We start from the raw sequence: 24,573 nt of genomic DNA, 5'->3' as shown, positions 1-24,573 counted from the left end.
GGGACATGGAGAGAGCAGACAGAAACTTAAGGGAGTAAAGAAAGCAGTGAAATGAGGGAACTATTTCTCAACCAGAATGAGGGTGTTCAGTCTAGTAAACCTGCAATACAGCTGATGTTAAAGGTGAGTGAGGTCCCTCCCAACCTCAGTCTGGACTAGGAGCATGCTTAGAGAACTCCAGCAACACGGAGGAAGAGGAAAGAAGTTTTCCTCTCTGGCCAGCCCACTTCAAAATAAATTAAAAAAAAAAAAAAAAAGCCTTTCCTGGCTTTAAGGAGGTTTATTTTCTTGTACTCCTGTTTTCTAGTGTCTTCCATTTTCTTTTGCCCAAGAGAGGGCAGTTCTGAGTCACCAGGCTTTCTGTGGATGGCAGACAGAGTGTAAGCAGTGGAACGATGATGGAGCATTTCTTCAGGGTGAGCAGAAGGAGGCTCTGAATTTGGCTTACCAAATGAATGGCTTTCTCAGCTGTAGGTGCTGGGGCTCATAGTGCTGAGTATCTACACTTAGATGTGTCACTGGTGTTTGCTGTGTGCTGACAGTTTCTGGTGCAAAGGAATAAGATCCTTTATACAAAGTATAAAGTGGCCATAAATGATGATTTCCGCCTTGTGCGAAATGCTGATGTGCCAGCATTTGTTCTTGTCTTGTTTGCTAGGGACTTAGAGGGGAAATAATTAATTTTTTATTTTTTTTTTTTTACCTGTAGAAGATGTGAGTCATATGAAAACTGTTTTCTGGAAAATTTTAGATGGCTTTCTACATTGACTACACATACAAGGACTTGGCAGGGCACCTCGGTGGTGCTTCAGTGGCACTCTGCCACACTGTAACTTGCTCACCTTTTGGTCTTTGCCAAGTGTACTGCAATCCCCCTCTGTTGCTCCAACGGAGACGCACTGTTCCAAGATCTGCAAGTTCAAATAACTGTGTCTGTCCATCTCCTCAAATGTGGATGATGAGGGCACTGGAATATCTTTCTTGTGAGGAAAGGCTGAGGGACTTGGGTCTTTTTAGTCTGGAGAAGAGAAGACTGAGGGGGGATTTTATCAATGCTTATCAATACCTAAAGGGAGGGTGCCAGGGGGATGGGAACAGTCTTTTTTCAGTGGTGCCCAGTGATAGGACAAGAGGTAATGAGCACAAACTTGAACACAGGAAGTTCCATCTTAACATGAGGAGGAACTTCTTTTCTTTGAGGGTAGTGGAGCACTGGCACAGGCTGCCCAGAGAGGTGGTGGAGTCTCCCACTCTGGAGACATTCAAACCCCGCCTGGACGCTGTCCTGTGCAACCTGTTGTAGGTGACCCTGCTCTGGCAGGGGGGTTGGACTAGATGATCTCCAGAGGTCCCTTCCAACCCTGACCATTCTGTGATTCTGTGAAATTTGAACTGGAAACCATAATTCATGCAGGGAAGTTGCCCTCTGTGGAAATCATATGACTAGCAACTTGAAACTATTAGAGAATTACAAGTGAAATAGTGAATTGTAAGTGAATTGAACTATTAGAGAATTACAAGTGAAATAGGAGGCCTCATAAGTGAATTGTAGATCCCTAGTCAGACCCAGCTTCTCTCCTCCCACAGGCAGAGTTTGATTCATGTGGTTTGTTGGTAGAGAAAAGGCATATCTGTAGAAGATGGCACGTCAAAGAGTTCCATCATAATTTTCCTTAGCTCTGTGTATATACATTCATTAGAAGGGTTTATAAAAGTATGTTTCAAAATTCCAACTTCTTTTCTCTTTTGTTAGCTATAGAGGTGTATTGATGATTGGTCTGATGCACCTCTTGCGTATCTTCTCTTTTTGCAGAAGTTTGCTATTAAAGGAGCTGCTTCCAGTAACTGGCAGGTTTGTGGTGGAGGTTCCTTTCTGCATCTGAATGTCGGGGCTACCTTCATTTCCTGAGTAATTGATGAGCAAGTGAGGGCATCTCCTCTGAACTGAAAATTAATTGTAACCAAAGTTTAGAGAGCCCCAAAGATGGTAAAAACAAACCACCTCATAAAAATGCGAGATGAATAAGTTCATGCTTTCTTCTGTGCCAAGATAAACATCTCTGTTTAATCAAAATCTTTTCAGTTGCACTGTTTATTCACCCGTGAGCATCACAGCACATTCTTCTACCCTCACCCCAATTCCTAGCTCTCTTTCAAGCTAATACCCCGTTCTGGGAAGAAATCTGGAAGGAGGGCATGGAGAGGGATTAGGAGGCCAGTAGAGCCATATTTGATTACTGCAGGCAGTAGGAAAAGTACAAGATGTCACCGTATTTTAAATAGATTTTTATAGTTATTGAGAGAAAACAGTAAGATGTAGTAGATATAGCTGAGCATTCATTTTCATTTTAATATATTGTGTGTTTCTGATTGAATGGGAAAGGTCCACAATGCCAATAGACCAAAATGAAGTTTCAGAACAAAAGCCACAACTTTCAGCCCTTAATCAAGCAAATCTCCTAATAATTCAGATGGAAATCTTATTGCAGGAAGGATCATTCTTTGGCAACAAAATATAAGCGCTACAGCAAAACATGAATAATTTTGACATGATTTACTCACTTTTTTCTTTGTAAATGACCTTTTTTCTTATTTGTGCTTGTAACAAGAAATCTCCTCCTTCCTGCACAGCCACAGAGCCTTCTTTAAAACCCAAAAATTGTTATTGGCCTATTTTCAGCTGCTTCTCTTGACGTCAGTAGGGAGATGTGGCTCTCCCTGAAACGCATTAAAGTAGTGGATATGACTGTTATAAATATATCAAGAAATAAAGACATCCCTTCAAAATAAGGGAGCAGCAGCTCTTACCTCAGCAGATACCCTGCCATCTCCGCTCAGCAATAGGCAGAAGCTTGGCTGTTTGGATAGGTGCCCTTCTTCTGAGCTGTTGGCTTCTGTTCCAAAGCACATCTATTATTTCTAAAGGATTCATTCATATCAAGTTAAATCTAAACAAAGGGAGGTCCTGAGAAGTCAAACTAAGAAGCAGTATCATTTTACTCCAGAGTCAAAAATAAACCAAATATTTGCTATAATTTTATATTCCCTGTGCAGAAAAAAAGTGCTTAGTATTCAGTCATGATGACCAGGGTTTTTTTCACTGCGTTTTCATATTGAAGGCGATGCAGAGGGTAACCCAGGACATCGGTAAGTGTTTTTTCTTGTAACATGAGATTTTCATGCAGCACGCATGCGAGCAAAGCATTTGTGTGCAACTCAGCACGAATAATCCTGCAAAGATGATAATACTTTGTTATTGATGGAAAGATGATACAGCTCCTCAGCCGCACAGAAGCAGCTCTCCCGATGGTTTGCATTAGTTCATATAGAAGGCATCCAGACTATGTCGCTAGCAGACAGCTCTGCCTTATTAGGATGAGGCAGTTTTCTTCTCAGAGCCTGCGCTTTCCTGGGTTGCACAGCAGCCTGGTGAATGGGTAGATGTTATACCAATCGGACTCTCACTTTTTTCATGCCAAATTGATTATGCTGTTTCGACATAAGCTAGAACCCCTTTCCTTAAGCCATACGTTGGCATTTCTTTGAGTCTAAATATGTAATTTTCTATCTTTGGGAAGGCATAGATTGTGTTCATCGCCATCTGTGGGTGAAAGCTATATTCTTCACATGTTTAGATCTACATAAAATGCTAACGATGTGTATGCAAGAGGGGGAATTTCTGCCTGAACCTCTTCCCTCCTCAATCTGCCAGCAGTGGATTTTTCATGTGGGAACTTCCTGAGGAACTGCTGCAATATTATTAAGTAATTATTAAAACTACTTGGACCAGTCAGCTCTGGGGCTTGAATGATGCTGTGAAGTAAACACGCATATAATATCTGGCACTGGAATTTTGGCATTAGGCACACGTCTGTTTTTTTACACCAAAAAAAATCTATATTTAAAATAGCTGCAGCAGCAGAAGAAAGAGTTTCAAGGAGACTAATTCTGGTCTCCCTCTTTCTTAAAGAAACTTAACATGATAAACATGACTTTTTGCAAAATTGGGCAGTGCCCAGTGCTTTATGCAAGTGAAGGCGTTGGTGCAGACACTGAAACTATTCTTAAAATGTGTGTCTGCAGGGCAGCTGGTCGCTCGTGCCCTTCTGCAGGTCTGTGGAGCTGAAACTTTGGCGGGTGTAAGCACTGGAGTCTGACCATGGGGCAGCTCAGCCCAGAGTCAGAGGTTCAGTTACTGGGAACTGGCGAAATAGTGTCGTTGAACTGATTTCCACCATTTGCTGTAGTCTGGCCCATAATGTTCGAGCAAGAAGGTGTCCTGATATTTGCCTCTAGCTTCAAATATATGGTTTTGTTCAAGCTGAAAAATTACTTTTGTTCGTTCTCTGGTCTAAATTTGCAAACAAAGCAGGACTTTCTGAATACTCCAAAAACAACTGATGATATTCTTCCAGAATAGATTTAACCAGGTAACTTCTACTTTTAGGAAAAAAAGTCAGACATGCGGCCGTGTGACTACTTTGAACATTTTCTGAAACCATGTTTGTCAGTGACAGCTCTTTGCAGGGGTAAGTGTGGGCTTTCACGGCACCACCTTTGGAGCAGCTCTGGGGTCAGTGGTGAGGAGGGTAAGATTTGGAGTCCCACTGCATTGAGTCCCACTCATTTTACAGAAATCACAAAAGAATAGTCAATCACAAAATCCTGACTACTTTCCCAAGTGGTTTAAAATCCTTTCTGTTGCTTAAGTTGCTGTTACAGCCATAATTAACAAAATAGCATAATAGAAAAAAAACTCCAGTTTTTTTTTTCTGGGACCAGCGAGGTCCCAGAAACCATGCTGGGGGAACCCATCATTGCCATAGCATTGCATTTCTTTTTCTGCAATAAACTGTCAATTCCAGAAGGAAGATAATCCTCTTCTAGACTCTCAGTCCAATAGGAGACTCATTTCTCCTCAGCTTCTATATAAATTCTTTTATCGAGATCTTTCTCTTACTTTATAGCCTTTGTTTCTGTAAGTTTCCCCAGGGACATCCCACAATACTTCCTGCTCCAGGCTTTCACCAAAGCCAAAGGGCGCTGCAGCTACACCCATAACTTCCTTAGACAGATTCCTGAGAGAATGCATAATAGCCCTTTTTTTTTCTTTTTTTTGGCTTGCTGTAACATTGCTGTAACTTGCTTAAGTCTTATAAGCATTAAACCTTTTAACACGTTCTAAATTTATGCCACCAAAGAGATGAGCAGTATGCAAGAGCCCTAAATTGCATCTATTATGTTGTGCTCTGTTAAATACACTGGAGAATGCAATGCCGCCCACCTCACAGAGATCCCACTTTGTATCAAAGGTGTACTTTTAATTAATCAAAGCTGAAAGAAGGCCTCAAGCAAAGGTGTTGTCTTGTAAATTGTTAAATTCTTAGTCTCAATCTGAAAAAAAACCCAAAAGACAGGTTTAGACTATTACATTTGTGCAGAACCTCAGTACCTCCTCTCTCAAGGATTATAGCCTTCAGTAAAAAAGAAACATGAAGAAGGTGTGAAAAAAAGGAAACCAGAGGTGAAACATAATGCTGACCTGGGTAATGCAATGTTTCTTTAAATATATATATTTTTATTAGCTGCTAAAAGCTCATTTCTCCATTGTAAAATATTTATAGTAACAGCTTCATTACTGTGACAGAAGGCTGCTTCCAGTTAAATTTGTAACACTAACAAAAGCTCCTTATAGCCATTTTCACAATAATATCTGCTTAAGATACGCTTGAAAACTGTCTAATGTTTCATCCTTCTTAAAGATCATTCCTTGGAGGTTCATTATACTTGTTGCCCCACTCCTCTTTTCTTGGAATTTCTGTATAAAAGCAGAGTCTTAGTTTTGAGTTCCTCATTGTGGGTCTTCCCTTAACTGTGTACGACAGAAATGACTTTTTTCCTTTTCTAAATCTTCTGCAATGTTGGTTGGAAAACTGTTTCAGTTTGAGAATGTCCATGTTTAGTCTGAAAAGAACAGATTACAGCCAGAGAACATGAAGAAATCTTAAATAGTTGCGGAAGTTTCAATGTCTGAGAAATAGTCTGAGTAGACCCGTTATAAAGAGTCGTCCATCTGACACTTGCCTTCTTCAGCCTTGCAAAGGGATTAATGTACCCCCTCATGGTTCTCATGGAGCTGTACACGAGCTGTACCAAAGAAAGTGGTTTATAAATTATGGGGTTTGGGGTATGTTTGGGTTTTTGGGTTGCTTGGTTGGCTTTGCTGTAAATAGGTTTGCATCTAGTCTTGCTTCCATTGGTTTTAATGAAAGCAACGGCTGCTAAAGTTGACTAAATGACAGTAGTATAATTCCTACCATAATCTAAGTCAAGTGTTTGAAAATACAATAATTAAAATCTAGGGGTCCCTGAATAATAGAGAGAGGTATTTAGCGTAAGATAGATCTGTGATTCTATCTGTTTATTTTTGTATTTTATCCCAATTCTGTAAATTCTGTTTTAGATAACCTTATTGTCACCTGGCAACTTAGCAGATTTCCCTAAACAAAGGCTTTCGCATCTGGAAACACCTCCAGAACAGCCAGTTAAAAACAGTTTTGGTGGTGTTCATCTCTGAAGTGATTTCCACAGTACCAGACACCTGGCTTCATATCTTTGCAAATTTTATGTCTGAGAACAAGGGACAAATTTGCTGTTAATAGTACCTTTCTTATTATGTAATCCACAAAACTACCACCTCATAGGCAGTGTGATGAATGTTTCTGTCCTTGCATCGCTGCAGTTCTTGGCATAGGGCCTGCTGTGATGGAGGGTCTCTGTTCCAGGAAGAGTTCCCCAGGTCTCCACCACTGACTCCTAACAGTTTGGTTGCAGCCTGGTCCCACCCCATTCTTTGAATGTGTTTGGGGATCCAGCTGCCAAAACTCGTCTAAGTCCCCTGTGCCTGAACAGTGACTGATGGCTGTTTTGCAAAGCCTGGGTGCATAAACGCAGTCTGATCTTTGCTGGGGCCATGGGACACTGCAGTTCAGCTCCCCACGAGACAGAGCCACTGCCACCATGAGCTGCCTGGGCTTGCTGTGAAACCTTAGCCATGTGATGTTCATCTCATCCACCGTAGGTGGCCGGTAAAGCCAATAGCTGCCCTGTGGCTTAGCCTACCATGCAGCAAAGATGGGAAGGCACGAAAGTAGAGAGGCCTACCATGCAACAAAGATGGGAAGGCACGAAAGTAGAGAGAAACATGTCAGCCCTTTGGAGCTGCTGCGATACAAGATGCGTTCTACCACTCACGCTGCAAGGGCTGACGGGGCTCTGCTCCAGCCAACGTCCGTCACAGGGAGACAGACATAACAGCAATAGCACCAGTGTTGGCTGCCAACCCAAGGAATCCACTGACCGCCGCGGCCCTGCTCACCTTTGCCTCCCTCCAACACATGAACTAGGCTGGTAATGGAAACAATTTACAAGGCAATAATTTTTAATTGCTGTCACTGATTAACAGCCACAAACCCAGAGGCAGAGCAGAAACTCATCTATTATTCTTCCCAGAAATAAATACCTCAACCATTTATTTGGCCTTACAGTAAAAAGGGGCCTGTTACAAAGATTTATCTGAAATTTCCTGCTTGTCTGAGCAGACAGGTGGTACAGAAAGATCGACACTTTCTAACAAAACAGGGCAGGGATTTCATTTTCTAAAGACAAGAAAACAATCTTGGACTTTGCAGAATGAAATGAAACAGAGGGGGGTAGGACTACTGCCTTTTCTGGGTCCTTCTCTCAATATTTTCGACCCATTTTCTGACCCCTCCTAAACTGATTATTTTGCTATTTAGCGTAGGCATGATGGTGGGTAGGACTAGAGGACTAACTGGATGCCATCTCTCTGCCCCTACTGTGTTTTAAGACTCTTTAGAGAGTTTTCAGAACACACTTCCATCTCACGTTATTTGAATGGATTTGTTTTCTAGTAAGATTGATGATGTGCTCAATTTTAACTGTATTCCTTTTGCAAATGGCAAATTATTTCACTTTATTGAAGAGCAACGTTAGAATCGGCACCAAATCCAAAAATAATATAAGGTTTTCTGGCAACGTGGGAAAAGCTGTAACATAAGATAGGGAAAAAAGTTTTCCTCTGTTACTGACCTGCTCAGGGCAGCTGAAGACTGGCACGGCCCCTGATGTAATTTTATCCCAGGCTTTGCTTGGAAAGTCATGTCTCACTACACCCCAATGAATGTCTGCAAAACACTTTGTCATCATTGCTCGGATATGTTGGATATTATTACGGGCTTGAAGCAGATATTCAGGGCCCGGGTTTCCTCTTCTTTTTTCTAGATCTGCTACACAAAGTTCTTGTATTGTGAGAGTGAATAATCATCCCTAATGATCTCTGCAGACATGTTCCTACCTGGTGCCTATGTCCGTCTAATGTCATAGCCCAGTACTGGATTAGTGCCAGGATTAACATGCATTTCCTTAACATGGGGAAGTGGGACATCGCATGACTATTATCTTTGAATTGCTTCTGGCAGTTCTTGCCAGCCATCCGTCCAAACTGTGCAACAGCAATCATTTGTTTAGGCTTGAATATGGTGCTCTGGTTCAGCTCTGTATCCCCGTTCCTTGCCACGGGATCTAACTTGCCCGCTCGACTCCAACCAGCACATCCCAGCACAGAGCCCTCTCAAAACGTGTCAAGTGCTTAAATCACATTTTTGTTGTGTCTCAGGAAGAGAAGGTGCTCGCTCTGAGAGAGGCTTGCCCCGGAATGGCCAGCAGCCTAACGCTTACGGCTTTAAGCGCCAGCAAGGCAGCAGACTCAGGGCAGAGCAAGGGCTCCGCCTGACCGGGAACAAGAACTTGGCCCGGGCATCCCACACGTGCCTCGAATGCCAGGCTGCTGCTGTTCACAAGGTTTCTCTCTTTATTTATACCAAGTGGAGAAGCTTTTTCTCTAAAAGCTACTCTAAAAAACAACACAATCTACCTTTCTTTGGCAACTCGTACCTAAGAGTCTGGCAGTTTAAGTTCCCCTAATAACATCGATGGGTAGTAGGGAAGGTCTGTTTGGTCACCATTTTACAGACCAGGAGATGAGAACAACCACCCTGCAAGACGAAATAGCCCTAATTAGACAGTGCACTGACACAGCTCTTCCCCGAGTTGAACCCGGCCGGCATCTCTTGGTCTTGTGTCCCGAGCACCACAGCCTGTCGGCGAGCACGTGAACCACCGAGACAGTTATACCCAGTCCCGCTCTCTGCCATACTCCGTCTGGCTGGACCACCTTTCTGGCTTCTACCCCAGCCCGTGTAACTGACGGAGACTGGATCTACCCACTCGTGTCTGAATATGGATTCAGAAGTCAGGCTTCTGTGTCCGTTTTGAAAAGATAGTTCTCAAAATCTTCTGGTGAGGCGAGCTAAAAAGGCTAGGAATTCTACAGGAAAAAAACACATGAAGTATGCTTTTTAAAGGCCTAGCTGTAGTGAAGTATAGTAACTGCCAACATGTGTATCTTATTTTCAAACTGTAATCCAGCCAATTTCTGTTAATAAACCGGGTCATGTATTTGTTTACAGTACTCTATTTAAAAGAGAAGTCATATTTATAATAATCACATACACATGGAAGTCATTTTATTCATGTCTTATCAGTTGTTCATGCTTTTAGAATATTCCTTATTCCAGTTGCACTGATGCAAGAATTATTTTAGTTCAGAATCTGATTAAAGAAAAATTCATGAAACAAATTTGTTTGCTAAGCACTGCAGATGGAGTCAGAACTATTTCTGTCTAGTACCAGATCTATCCTGGGGTTTTCGTTGATGTATCACACTGGTACACTCTTTGCCTGCCCAAAAACTCAGCCACATGCCAGGTAAGACTTTGTAGCTGCAGCTGAGTGACCAATATCACCCTATTTTCCTCATTTATTCCTGTCTTTCCCAGAGTGAGCACACGTTTGGGGCGTTTGACAGATCAAAGTGCTGCTGTCATCCAGCACAACCTTGCAAATTATGTCTTTCAAACGCTGCTCCCCACATTGTCCTGATCGCTTCATGCCCATGCAAGCTAAGCCAATTTAATGACTTTTTAAAGTCCCTGTGACACAAGAATAGAAAGTGTGTACATAGGAGTTTAAAGGAGCAAGGACTTGCTGCCAAAACCGACAGCGAACTTCACATCATATTCAATTGTTTTTAACAATTGCAAAACAGAATGTTCTCTTTTCCAGCTCATTTAAGTTTTACGACGGACTTAGCATAAACTATGATTGTATTAACAGAAGGAGGTAAAGAGTGATGGATTTTCTGTTGGAATATATACTTTTTCATTGTTGGGCTTCAGCTTTCACATGTAGAATCATTTCCATCGGTCTAGTCTTTATTGGATTAATATATTTGTTCCCCGTTTTCCTGTATTTCGCAATCCCCAAATAAGTATTTAACTATACAAAAAGACTTTTTAATATTTCTGTCTGTTGTTGTTGCTCCCCTAACTTCCACATTCCTAGTGAGCAGATCAGATGTGAGATACCCTCATTCTCTTTGACCGGCGCCTTCCTTCACTAATAGCTTCACTGACATCGGGGAATCTCCTTGTTAGTCTGGCAGCAGCAATCAAACTGTGATTGATCAGCCCAGTGAGATTCTGGCAGTCCCAACAGGGTGAGTAGCCTGACAGAAGTACAATTATTCATATAGTTTATATGGCCACAAGCCCAAGAGAAGCAGGATAAACAGAGGAAAATTTGGGCAGGGCTAGGGTAAAAGCTAAATAGCTGTGAACGCAGATATTACAATCTGGCCCTCAATCATAAACAGTGCTGTCGAATGCTGTAGGACTACTGCAAATATTTAGTGATGCAAAATATAGAAGCAGTCTTTTGCATCTGAAGATCTTTTGTGCATGCCAGGATGCTTCATACAAACATTGAGTTTGCACCCCAATGGCTATCTGCAGACACCGTTTCAGCTTTGTTGCAGAAATTGTTGCAATAGCTTGTACGGACAAATGAAAAACGCCTTGTTTTTTTCAGGTACAATGTCATGGGGGATTTTTCTTTATAAGACTTAATCCTACTCACACTATGTCTCCCCAGATCGTCCTACTTGTTTTGCTGTTTCAAAAGAACCACCTTGCAATCATTTATCCTTGTGTTTGCTAAATAATACAATAAGAGCTCCGTTCAGATGCAGAGCTAATCCCACAACGTTTCTTTTCATTTCAGCTAGTTTATTGTTTCATCGTGTTTATTAAGTGTTTAAGAGGCCAAAACTCTTCTAATAGTCAAGGAATGGGAGTTAGTTAAGATCCACATCAAAAACTAATAAACTTGTCAAAACCTATAGGGCCTGATAATAAACAGCAGGTTGTTTTGTGATGATAACTCCATCCTTACAGTAATCTGCACTTCATAAATCTGGAATTGAGTTTTTAGTTTCAAATGTCTGATTACCGTGAACAAGGATGCTGGGCATGTGGGAGACCGACTGTGGGAACAGGTAAGGGCGTGCAAAGCCTTCTAGTTCTCCATCAGAAAACTTAGTGTGGATGAGTAAAGGCCCTACGTAGGTATCGAGGGAAAAGCTGCCTCGAGTATTTGAAGCAGTGAAGCATGGTTCTTGTGAACGCTAATTTTAGAAAGGCAAAACTGATGCGCGTCATTCAGCTCAGAGGTTGGAGGACAAACAGTGGAAGTCTGAAACTCTGGCTCTTTCCTCCTTTGAGGTGTTTCCTCAGCTTTGATCTGCTCAGTGACCCAAAGAGTAGTCTGGAGAAATTATTGCCACTGTTGCTCATACTGTTTACAGCTCTTTGGCTGCACCGGTCTTACTTTATGCTGCTCTGGCAACACAGAGCAGCCATCAGCCCTTAATGCTCTCAGCTGGAGGATTATACCAGCAAGTGGCAGGCAGAGTGTCACCGTGAGCCCCCGTGCTGTTCTCTCGTAGGCCATGCCCAGCAGCTTTTGTTATTCATGTTCTCAATGTGAGGGTCCACCTGGATGCTCAGCTAGACTTCGAGAGAGAGGCAGAGGCCAGGACAAAGGAAGACTCACTTTCCCAATTGCAGCTAACAAGAGATGGGCTGCTGGAGGTTGAGTATGAGTAAAGGTAGAAGAGGGAGCTTTGAAGGGTGATATGAGGAGCCTGGACTTTGCCTTACATGTGTTTTCCTCAGTGTGCACAGTGCATGAAGAAACTGTGGCAAGAGCCTCTGCAAGTGTGTCTGAAACGCTGACAGCCCAGGGGACAGGCTGGACACAGGGTTATCTTGACCTTGGCCAAGGTACATGGAAAAGATTCCCAGCTTCGTACTGCACGTCTTTCCATTTGATCAAATGACGGGAGTGTTGGGTTTGGGGGTTATTTTATCACCTCTGGGCCCATCAGATTGTGAAATGAATACAGGTGGAAGGTTGATTGATTGGAGGTTTTTTTACTACGACAAGAGAAGTGAGGTCTAGAGGAAGCTCTCCAAGTTTCTTAACTCCAAACAGGTAGGTTTCTAAGCAGACCTTGCTTCCTTATTCAGGCAATATATACTATTTCAAACTGACCTGGAGGGCTAAACATTACATTGTTTATGGATACTACTATGGGAATTTCCAGTATAGAAACTGAAGGTGGCTTTGGCTTGAAGAGAAAGGGAAGTGAGGATTACATTTTAGCAATCTTGCTTTTTTTTTTTACTAATGAGGCCATAGCTGGTTAACTACAGGGCTTCCAAACCCTACATCTCTTCAGACTGTGTCCCTTCTTTATGTGGGAGACACTAAAAGGTGAAAATGAAGAAATACCAGAAATGAGAACTTTAGCTGTCATATGAAGCTAGTTTTATAGTGTTAATGCAGACAATATAGGGAAGTGACAGGATTTGCCTTTAGTATAAGCCTTGTTGAAATAATTAGCACTAAAGAGATGAAGCTTTGAAGAACAGAGTCCTGATATGCCATGAAATATTCATTTCCAGTAAGTCATTTAAATTAGAAGTGTTGAAAAGGGAAATTGTTCCAAGACTTCTCACAAAGTCTGTTGAACAGTTAGATGGGAATAAGGAGGGGGAGCAGGGAAGGAAGAGTTGTTTTGGGTTTGTTTTCTTTTTTAATTTAAAACTTGACATGTATCTTACCTCTTATATTATTGATGAAACCCTTGCTATTTCTCTCATGTAGTCATATGGTGCTGACCACAACTAGGAAGGAAATGTTTGAAATGTGTACCTAAGCCCCTTCTCCCATTTCAGCAATTTGTATTGTAGGATATTGAGTAATATGAACCAGCAAAACTGCCCAAGGTGTTGGTTGACACTGCTCTGGAAGATTTATTACGACCCAAAACATGAGAAATTCTTCTCAGTTGACTGACTTTATAGTAGTAAGATCTCAAACTGAAAAAAAAACATGTACTCTTGCAATGTTGGAAAAAACTTGCTTTGTACTACTGTGTTGTAACAAGCTGCCAATGTCATCCACATGTCTCCTAGGTAGCAAAAAAGATTTTCAGCATTTCTTCTTACTAAAATGAAACATTTTATATATATTTCAAAAGCATCTTGTCATTTTAAATTAGATCACATACATTTAGTTTTACTTTGAAAAGGAAAACAGGGTTCAGTCCACTTACAGTTTGGCATCACTTCCCATCACTTCTCTGCTTTTTCAATCACCTTGCAGCAAGAACTTCACTATGTCAACCAATTTTAAGCAGAATTGCTTAGATTAAATGGGCGCAAGTTTATACAGCAGAGAATAAAGGGCACAGCACTATGACTCTACTTAAGGAAGTGCCATCAGTGGAGTTACTCCCACAGACTGGGAGTCTGGAGTCTGACTTACCATGTGAGCTGAGCTCACAGGAACCCTGAGTTCATCACAGTTAATGCTTTGCCCACAAGACTAGAACAAGCCAAGAGAGCAGTCAGATAGTCATTGGAGACGTTTGCATCATAAGCAAATGGAAAACTACTGAGGCAAGGACATCTTGTGTCCTTGACCTGTGTTTTCAGTTGTACAGCAATCTGTTGCCATTAATAATTCCTACTTGTACTGTGGAGATCCAGTTTGGATTGGGACTGTGCTCTCCTTAGTGCAATACAAAGACCCAAGAGACTTTTTTCTGCTTGGGTTGCATTTGTCATGACCCATGGACACTGGCAGCAGCCTGGTCTCTGGTTTATTCTCTTCATAAATCTACACCAGAGCCAGAGGTCCTGGATTTCTGGCTGCAGAGCACCACCACAGCGTACAATGATGAATTCTGGTGGGACCAGATTCAGCCTTAGGACAGACCCCTAACATTTAGGGATCCCTCCTTAATCCAGAGATCACAACTTTGTGTCTACCCAAGAGGGTTCCACAACAGTTCATCAAACAAGCATGAAGTAGATTAAATACTTCAAACTCACTAAATACCCATCAGTGTCAAGAGGAATTTCCAACTAGACTCTACAAAAATACTGAGCAAAGCCCTTCTATTTGGAAACAGTTTTTTTGCTAGAAATCTGGAAGTTTTTACCCCCTCTCACCTTCCCTGCATACCAATTCTTCAGATCACTGCCCAGCCCATAACAGAATCATTTCTGTATTTCCATCCATTAGCACTCATTTATCAGCCACTGCAACACACACACATTGCCAGCTTTCTTTGGGCATGCCTTTTTATCCCAGTTCTGGTACAACATTCAGCACAACAGATTTAGGGGCTCCAGAAACAGGGATGATTAGTATCATTTTACCTCACTTCTCCCCTTTCATAGGGGCAAGGAAGTGAAATCTCCCACCCCCCGAGCTGCTGCACCGCTGAACCAGTCACCCTCGCAGTGATGCTCCTGAGAGAAGGACATTCACAAGGCGAGTCTTCTGGAGTGGCACTTCTCAGGGGCAGAACGAAGAACTGCCACCCACTTCCCAAATGTACCATTGTTAAGGGAAGAGATGTTACCCACAACTTCATACAAAATTCTGCCAACTTGTTTTCGCAGAATAAGGATTGTACAAATGCATATTAGAGATCATGATTTTTAGCTGGCTATTCTCCCAAATAGCCTTAAGTACTTCATGAATAGTACAAAAGAAAAGAAAATACACAAACAACTCTCTTAAAGAAAACTCACTGCTCTAAGGCAACACATGCATAGCCACACCTTTAGTCTCATAGCATAGAGTCATTATAAACAGAAAAATGTGACAAAATAAAAAATATTTTGAAAAAACTTCACAGATGTCATCAGCTCTTTACTAAAATTGGCACTTACAGTATAAGAAAATGGAGAGTAACATTTCCAAATCAATCATTAAAGTTACAAAACCTTTATCTTCATATAGGTTTTGGATTGTTCATTCTGGAAGTGCACCTTTTAGATGCAATTATAAGGCACATCTGTTTTTATAGCTAATAAATGATTACTGCGTGCAAATCTAACCCCGCTGGTGTTTGCACGGTGTTATGTTCAGCAAGACACGCAGTTCTGTGTGCTCAGCATCCCTCTCGCGCATATCAGATGTTGTCAACATTTTGGCATGGAATTCACTCAGTCCCACTTTCTGGACCCACAGTCACGGCCCCACGGTGCCGCGATGCTCCTGCGGGCAGAGTGAGCAGACAGTTGCATCATCCCGCTCCTGCACCTGTTCTGCAGCTATTTACCTCTCCTCTACCTCTTCTGCGGATGCTATAGTGACATTCAGACAGAAAAGGGAGACTGAGCGGTTTAACAGTAACGTGAAGAGTATTTTGAAACATGGGGAGTACAAAAGCACAAGTTTTAATGGTTATGACTGGAATTATTAAAACACATAACAATAGAGAAGCAAAAGAACAAGTTTAATTGTTTTTATTATAACTGGCAATTTACTAAGAAGCAGATTGTTGTTAATGAAACTACTCATATGGGTAAAATGGGCAGGAGTTGGCTCTACAGCTCTCTAAGGCTCAAATCTAATCACTGCGGTTAATTTGTTATTTATCCAGAACATTTTGTTTATTACCTTATTGTCCTTCACAAGTAATTCTGCGTATAAATTTCTCTGCTCCCTCTCTTCTGATTATATGATTGTAGAACCTGAATGTAACAATTTAAATAATTCAGCAGATGCCGCCGTCTGTAACCACGATTTCAAACAGGGTCACGGGTACTTTTTCTGAAGAGGTTGTCAGAACAACTCTTCTCTTCTGGCTGCTCTTAAATCACAGTCATTGTGTGCCACCCAGAGTTGGGATAGCAAAGCCAGGGCACAGAGTGGGTTTGGAGGGGAGGATGAGTCACCACGGTCCTTTTGTGTCAAGCGTCCCCTCCCATGTTTCCCTAGAGATGAGTGACTTCAAATACAGCTGAAAAATAAATGTGTCTTCCCATGACAAAACACAGGGAGGAAAACGACATCTTCAGTAGCTACATACCTATGAAGTGTGGCAGAAAACTGATACTTAGTACGGTGCAAATGCTTACATCCGTGTTTTATTTACCTATGCCTCACTTCTAAACAGACCATTTCTCATCCTGCAAGGGACAGAGGGGAGAAAGGGATAAGGAATGTCAACCCAGTCCCAGCTTATCTTGCTGGCAACACAAAAAGGCTTACCTTAAAATGTTCAATGCTATGTTTTCCCCTCTTCTCTGGTGACGTCTACTGGGACTGACATTCCATCTCCCCCTCTGCATGTGATAACACTCTGCATTTCCATGCGCCCAACAGTATTTTTAGCACATATTGCAATTCCCTAGATGGGAAGCAAAACCACAACATTGTATCTCAGTCCAATGGTATCACTTCAGACCGCTGCCATGAGTTGGTACTTAAGTCATACATCCTTAATTATATCAGATACGTACTAGGATCACATTCTTCACCCTGGGAGGTTGCTGTAGTATGTCATGTGTCAAATCACACCACAAGCAAAAAATATTCGCTGTAACTTTTTTGGGAAGTTCTTGCAAAAGATAACCTACATGCACAGTCCCCTTCTGTGCTGTAGGCTGCCGGGCACCAGAAGTGAATTTGGGCTCTGAATCCCAGGAGTGACCTGTCTGAGCCTCCCCTGGGGGTTGATTTAGTCGCCCTTTCCTGTACAGCACCTACACCATGTGGTGAGCTCCAGCCTGGGAGCGGGTGCCTGACCTTCAGGCACTGCACCGAGCCACCGCTGGGCTCAGGCCCTGCTGGTGGCCCTCACTGTCTCATCATGAATGATTTACCAACCTTTCTTGCTTTTTCCCTGGTTTAAGCACAATCAGCTCTTTCAGTGACCACGCAAAACATTCCTGCAAACACCAGGGCAGGGGAGGCGTGGGATGACAGCAAGTAGCTGGAGGGTGGGGAAGGGTGGACAGCTTCTTTCAACACCAGAACTGGTTTATGCTACCTGAAAGCATTCATGAAATTACAGCCACTGCTGACACTCAACAGCATGAGTTACCTACCAAAAAAAATCTAGCTTCTATTTGTCTCACTTGGAGACAGGTACAGAAGAAACTCTTGGGAGCTAGAAAGCTCTGGCATCAACCATGGTGTTTCCTGAGGGGAAATGTTACAATGTGACCTGGGGTTCATGGAGGCTGAGGATACAGAAGGTTCTGGCCGAGGTGTGCTCCTCTGGCCTGTTCCCTCCAACGGCTCTGTTCCAGGAGAGTCACGGAGCAGCCGCTGGTGCCCACGCAGCGCGCACAGACCACAAGCTCACAGCTCTGGACTGACGCGAGTGTCCCGGAGAGCCACACCGACGTCCAAGAGCACGAGTGCTGGGCACCATGTGCTCCTCCCTCACCTCTGCCCAGGCTTCCTGAAACCTCCTTCAGAGGAGGGTGGGTGCAGTGCTAAGGAAACACCGGTGTACACCCACACAGCAGCGGCAGATGATGTGCGACATGAAGGTCCCCGCATTCACGCAGCTCCAAGAGGTGGTCTAGGCAGACGTGGACACAAACTTGGATTCTTCTCCCTGTATCTTCCTGGGCTGTCTCATTTTTATGCACGTAAGGAAAAAATCCAATCCCTAAATTTTCATATATCTTCAAAAGCAAAGGATTGATAAAGAAGAATCCTTTGTGGGTTTGGGGTTTTTAAAATTTATTTTATTTGTAAAATGAATTTAACCTTTTGAGATCATTAAAAAAGATTCAGATTTGTACCACACTGAGAGTTGGCTTTTTTTAAACAAACATGATTTGGTTCAACCTCCAAATGGGGGTTGGAGAAAATGGATCCCTGAGTTTTCTGTAAATAAGCTTTTAGTGAAATAATTCAGAGAGCACACAATGACCAGAAAACATGTTTGCTATTTCGCAAGGACAGCTGTAGTAGGAGGGGAGGAGACTTCTGTCAAGGTTCCCATCAAATGATGATGTGAGATATGTGACCTTCCCAACAGTATACTGGAGAATTTGTTTGCCGAGCAAGCTCCTGCTGGCATGATTTCAAAACCTGACCATAAATTAGTTCTCATCCACAGCTGTCTGAAACCCAAAGAAATTATCTCAGGTTCTTCACATTGCTTCATTCTGACAGGAAGGACTAAGCCGTTTGCATGGCATGAGTACTGTAGGCGTGTGTTGTTAAATCTGGGTTACTAAATAGAGCTTGATATGGTATCATTATCTATTATTTTACTACAGCTGAACATTATATGCAGTAAATTTTAGAGGAGAAATTACTGATGAAAACCTCTAAAAAGAGGTATAGTCAAGGAGTGCTGAAATTCTACCATTCCTCAGTGGAAAAAAAAAAAAAATATTGAGTAGGGAATATATTGTACTATGTACAAGCAAAGGCTTCAAGCTGATAATCTTGTGACTGGTCTTTATTTATATTTGGGTCTAGTTGGATTCATTGGAATTAAAGGATCTGAACTTACAAATATTTGTCTGTAACCATTGTGGCAAATTCTCTTTGTTTTATAAACAGACAGAGCATGCCTCTCCAGGAGGGGGAGAATAAAGTAATTACTACATGAACTTGTAGTGGCACAAGTGCTTCCACCAAGAGTAAATCGCTCACTGGAAAAAAAACAGCTATGAATTTGAAGATGATGTTAAATGAGTAAGTTCAGTCAAAATCTGATGACAATCTTTGCATCCTGTAAGTATTCTTAAAACTTAGAAAATTAAAAAAAAAAACCCTACATATCTTACTATGAGACACTCTATATTTTAACATGCTTGCAAATAATTATGTCTATTTTGCCTCCATTTGTCAGAAATGGAAACTTGTCCTGAAGACAGATCTCCGACTAAGCAGGACCTCCCCAGGTTGTTCTCTCTCCCATCCTCTCTTCCAGGGTACTTACAAGGGAAAGAGAAGAGGGTGGACATCACATTGACATCGATCTGCCCTCTCCTGCAGCTGTTGGCAGGACATTCTGCGAGAAAGGTGCTATGTTTTATAATCTCCTGGGTTTATTTTCTAGTCTACCAGAACTCAGGTTTGTTAACTTGAGGATATGGCAGAGGGCATTTCTTTGCCTGTGCAAAATGGAGCAAGTGGTTTCACCTGTGGCTATATATTTGGGTTGTTTTATTCTATAAGGGACAATTTTTTTACCATTCAAACAGTGTTGTAGATCACTGAACATAACTGATCTATACTAGTATAAGTTTTCTGAATTGTGATGCCTTAGACTTTAATACACATACTCAATAAATATCATGGTGGATGTAGAGCTGTCCTCTGCAGTAATCACTGCAGAGGAGGAGGTCACAGTAGCCCCTGGGAGGAGGTTCTTCCTTGTCTAAGTGGGAGCGTTAGGAACCCTCCACTGTGCTGAGGAGCTGTGTCTTCCCTTTCACCGTCATCATTTTGGGTAACACGTTCACTTCAGGTGTGTTCTCAATTTTTATTCTTTATGGTGATTCCGTAAAGGTAGTTCTGTTTCACCAAAAATGACTGTTACTTATGCCTGTTTCCAGGGCACACTGTCCTTGGATTATTACTCCAGTGTGATTACTTGTCTTCTTATTCCCCGCTGCTAGGACTGTAATGTTGGAGAATGGAGGAGGCAAGGTGGTGATACAGTAAGCTTTTGTATAGTTGAAAGAGCCATAAAACGAAAACATCTGCAACTACTGCATAAATAAGCCATTTGACACCTTTAAAAGCTTTAACGTACTTTATTTTTAGAATAAAACTAGCATCTGTGCTGACAGCTTACATGCCAAGTTTCAGCTTGATGCAAATTTGAAAAGTCTTGAATAAAAACTGCTAAAAATCAGAAGTGTATGAACACTACCTGATCCTAACTGACATTCAAAATAGACAGTAGTTAAGCTGCAGTATTTATATAGTACACAACTTCATACCCTGAAAAGATAGAAAGTAATCTCCTTCTTTAGAAGTGCTTTACCAAGTATACGATTGGGTCACCTGAAAGGTTATTATAAATAGAACTACTTGGCCAAATACAAGTGACGTTATAACTTGGCACCACCGCCTCGTTAAGGAGCCTGTCCTGCAGTGCTCTCCAGCAAATCAGACACCTCTATACTCAATAACAGCAAATTCTGCAAAATCAGCTGAAAATGTGGGAGACTTTGCTCTAAGGGCAGCCGGTTTCCTTGCTCCCCCACTGCCAGCTCAGCCCCTTGGAGGAGCAGGGCCATCCTCACCCGGCTTCCCCTCCGCACCCTGCCGGAGTGGGCACCCCTGCTCACCCCTATCTGGGCTCTGCGGCACGGGGAGGATCTGTACACATCTCCTTATTGCCTCTTCTGCGGGACAGAGGGCTCACAGGACGTTCTGCAAGACCTTTCCGCTGCCCCTTTTCCTTTTCCAGAGAGGTCAGGTGGAGCGGTGCGGGGTGGAAGACCAGGATAAGCCTATTTCCTCACTCAGATGGAAAAGGAAAGTGATGTCCTCCTCACACTACCAGCACTGGCCAACAAAGCCAGGAGCTGAAGCCAGCCTCAAGAAAAACGCTTCCACATTTATTTTCGGGAGATGGAGTTTTCAGTTTAAGGAATTGTAATAATTTATACGAGGATCTGGTACAGCTGTGAGTTTTAATCTCTCTTATGTATATATGAAAAATGTGTGACTACAGGATTCTCCACTGCCTTACTATGTGTCTCAGGGATTCCAGTGAGTGGGACCCTACTAGAGGTTATGTAGAGGTAAAGATCTTTGTGAAAAATGTTGGAATATTTATTTTTTAAGGAGAATAAGTGCAGGAAAAGGACAAAGGGGAAACATTTCTTAAAAGAGAACTATTCAGGTCAGATATATCAACCCTATTATCTAGACCAATGCTTTGCTTTTACAAAGTTTCTACCACTGGAGGCAAACACTGTGGTGGGTTTTTTCTACAGGAATTCTGTGTGGGGCAAAGGCAGAAAATGCGATTATTAACCACTCAGTGAACATTTCCTCTGAAGATGACATAAGCAAAACAGCATTATTTATTCATTTATTAAGTAAATTCAGTCGCCATTACATTAGTTGTGTTTGCATCACTCCTTCAGTTCCACACACACCAAGAGGAGGTTTTTTGTTGGAAAAGGATGTGTTACTAGAAGAGACGTTGTTTAGGAATGAACTGGTTTGGGGTGAATATGAGTATTTCTGTGAAAGAAATATCCATAAAACACATCTAGGTCTTATTTACTTACATTTGTACATTTTTTTCAAAGGCCTTGGAGAGTATGCTAGTGCAACCTGCACTGGAGCGCCCTGCCCGCAGCCACGTTCAGGGTGCGCACAGCCCCTGGCACCCATCTGATCCCATTTTCTCTTGGAAAATTACGAGTCGCGTGTCCTGCTGCCTCTTGCTGGCACACAGGGAACTTGTGGTGTCAGAGTCCACGCTGAGTGAGGATATGTTCTGAAGGCTGCTGTCTTCCTCCACAGCTGCTGTGAAACCTCAGGTGTGCTCCTCAGACATACGGTGAACATATCAGCATGTATGTGTGATGGGGCCTATGCTGACCCTACAGCACAGATTGGGGTCTTGTTGGAAATTTTTCTCTCCCTTCTGAGGTTTTGGTCTGTGGCTGCCATAGCACAGCACGGTGTTCCTCATCTCTACTCCCTCTCCCCGACTCCAGGCAAGCTGTTGAAAGGCAGCCAGTGTGTCTATAGCTGCGTCCCAGGGGAAATTTGCAACTGATAGCAATGTGGGAAATTAAAAAAAATCTTGTGAAAGTGGCAGTGTTGGGTTTGGAACTGACAGTGTTTATGGGAGGCAGGAGAGAAAGCCCTGCGACACGTTTTGAAATAACTGACTTTCTCAAACAACTGATACCATGAGCAGGGAAGAAGGGAAAATAAAGCAGCCTTGGAAAAGGGAAAGCTGAGCCTGGGAAAGCCGGGTACCTGCCTGTTTGACACAGCACCCACCAGCTGCCGCTCGGCCAGGTGCTGAGCTGGGCCACATCAGGGCCCATGCTACAGATCTGCAGGTGGATCCAGGCCTGGCTCCAGCTGCATGTGAGGAACGGGATTTGGGGAGAATTGTCCTGAGGGCTTGCTCTGCTGCAGGAACAGCCCCGCCAGCACCCAGCAGGAGGAGAGGCTCCTCCTCCGCTTTGGGTTCCCATGGACTTGTAGCAACAGATTAAAAGCAGAGCTGGTTTAACGTACAGACCAGCCTGAAAAGCATGGCAGGAAAGGAGCAGATTCATCGGCAAGAAGAGCAGCATTCAGTGTGCGGGGGCAGTAACTGCCCCAGCCCTCTGATTTTAGTTACTGTTTTATTTCCTCCTTGGGAGATTCAAGACCTCTGCAAGTTGTTTGGACATCTCTCCTGTTTACAAAAGTTAGCCATTATCTTTTCAAGAAATCAGAGACACAATGAGAATTAGCTCACCAAGGTATGGGAAGGAGCAAACATTGTACCCATCCCATTTAGACGTTGCAAAAGGAATACTACATACTGCATTAAAGAAGTGAAATTCCCAACACTCTTCAGGCACCCAGCTCTTACGCCTGCCAAAGCTAACATAGGAGATAAAGTTGATCTATGCCATTTGGCCTATTAGTTTCCAGGATACCCACGTGAGCTACTGTATATGTGACCTGATCCCACATTTATTATTTATAAAGGTCAAAATCTAGGAATTTCTATGATGTCCGTCGTGTCTGTGAGCTAACACATAACTTCCAAACGCTGGGAACCAGGAGCGCAGGCGTGTGCGATGCTGTTTCGGTGAGGCCGACTCCCTCCCGGCTGGAAACACCGCCACGCTGGCGCTGGAGGGAGCTGCAGCCCCGGTTACCGCTGCCTTCTCCAGCACCGCTCCTCTTGGCTGAGGCCTCTTAAGCAGAAAGGATGAGCATATTGAAATTATTTAAATTTTATTTCATGCTGTCACTTCGGTTCAAGAACATTCTCTTTTTAAAGAAATAAGGCTAGTATGTTAACCCGTAAGTAAACAAAGATTTGCAAAGCCACGCTACACAGAAATCTTCATTCTAACAGTATTTTACAATTTTATAGGTCATATGATGACAAAGGTACACAAGCAACTTTCTGAATTAAACATGACATACTCCCTCCTCATTTGAACCTTCTTTAGCATGGCATACTTGTTTCTTATTTCCTGTTTGAACAGAAATTGGATAAAATCTTGTGTCTAATATCTGCCTCCATCTCATTTCAAAATAATTTCCAGGAGAGACGTGACAAAGAGAGTACCTCCTAGCTTCAGCTTTTGTCCCTTGCTATATCTTGGGGAAGAACATACTCCTGTTATATCTTGTAAGAGTTTAAGTGAAGTTAACTGAAATTCAAAGATTGAATAACCAACTTTCTGGACAGAAGAAAAGGAAACCTTAGTAAAAGTTGTACGGTCACTAAGCTCATTCTCTTCACTTGGTGAATTTTTCTCTTGTCATGTCTCTCTTCTAGTGTTTGCATATACTGCGTTATCACAGATAACCTCACTCTGGACATCACTAAAATAGCTGTAGTGTTTCTAAAATAGAGGCTAATGATGTCTTTCAACCCCAAGGTCCTGTTCCATGGCAAGAAGTAATACAATATTCAGCTTATTCAGGCAGACAAAAAAGAGTTAATCACTAACCTAAAAAAATCAGCTGTTGCCTAGGCACCAGCGTCCATGAGCCTTTTACAGTTCACTGGTACAGATGTTGTATTGCACCAGCCAGTGACAAGAAGGAGCCCAAAAGGCAAATGTAATGATGCAGATAAGACGAAACTGCTGATTACCTCTTCTTTCTCTGTACTAGGAATGCCCAAGCAGGATGCATCCCATCTGACCATGTACCTTCAATCAGAAGTTTACCATTTGCCAAATAGAAAGATGTAATTAAGTATCTGCCAAGACAAAACAACAGCTGGGTAACTTGCATGTAAGTGCCTCAGATGAATTAGCTGAGGAGTTCTTTGCACCACTTTTCTAAACGTTTATAAACTCTTTAATAAATGGGACTTGGAGGACAGCCAAGAGGTAAGTGAGACCTATAGATTAGTTCATCTAATGTCCCTCGTAGGGGAAATAATGTGGACTTAGCTGAGGAGACTTTGAGTCTACCATGCATATGTGCTCCTGGAAAAGAGGGAGCTTTTCTCTCTCACAGTTGAGGGCGTATCATCCAGGAATGGAAAGACAGAGTAAGACAAGCTCAAGTTTGACATAATTTCCTATTCCC

At 42.5% G+C, this 24,573-nt stretch overlaps 1 protein-coding gene across 1 annotated transcript in view; it reads left to right on the top strand.

Moving 5' to 3' along the window:
• The first annotated feature begins 3,122 nt into the window (after positions 1–3,122).
• Positions 3,123–24,573, top strand: part of HECTD2 (HECT domain containing E3 ubiquitin protein ligase 2) — a 66,326-nt gene continuing 44,875 nt past the window's right edge. The window contains exons 1-2 of the mRNA XM_009888801.1: positions 3,123–3,147; positions 8,699–8,883. Coding sequence (XP_009887103.1) covers positions 3,123–3,147; positions 8,699–8,883 — 210 coding nt within the window. The remainder of the gene's footprint in view (positions 3,148–8,698; positions 8,884–24,573) is intronic.

The sequence above is a fragment of the Charadrius vociferus genome, unplaced genomic scaffold (genome assembly GCF_000708025.1).
Source record: "Charadrius vociferus isolate BGI_N301 unplaced genomic scaffold, ASM70802v2 scaffold436, whole genome shotgun sequence".
Taxonomy (NCBI): domain Eukaryota; kingdom Metazoa; phylum Chordata; class Aves; order Charadriiformes; family Charadriidae; genus Charadrius; species Charadrius vociferus.
Note: the sequence above shows the minus strand (reverse complement) of the source record. Positions and strands in the feature narration are given on the sequence as shown.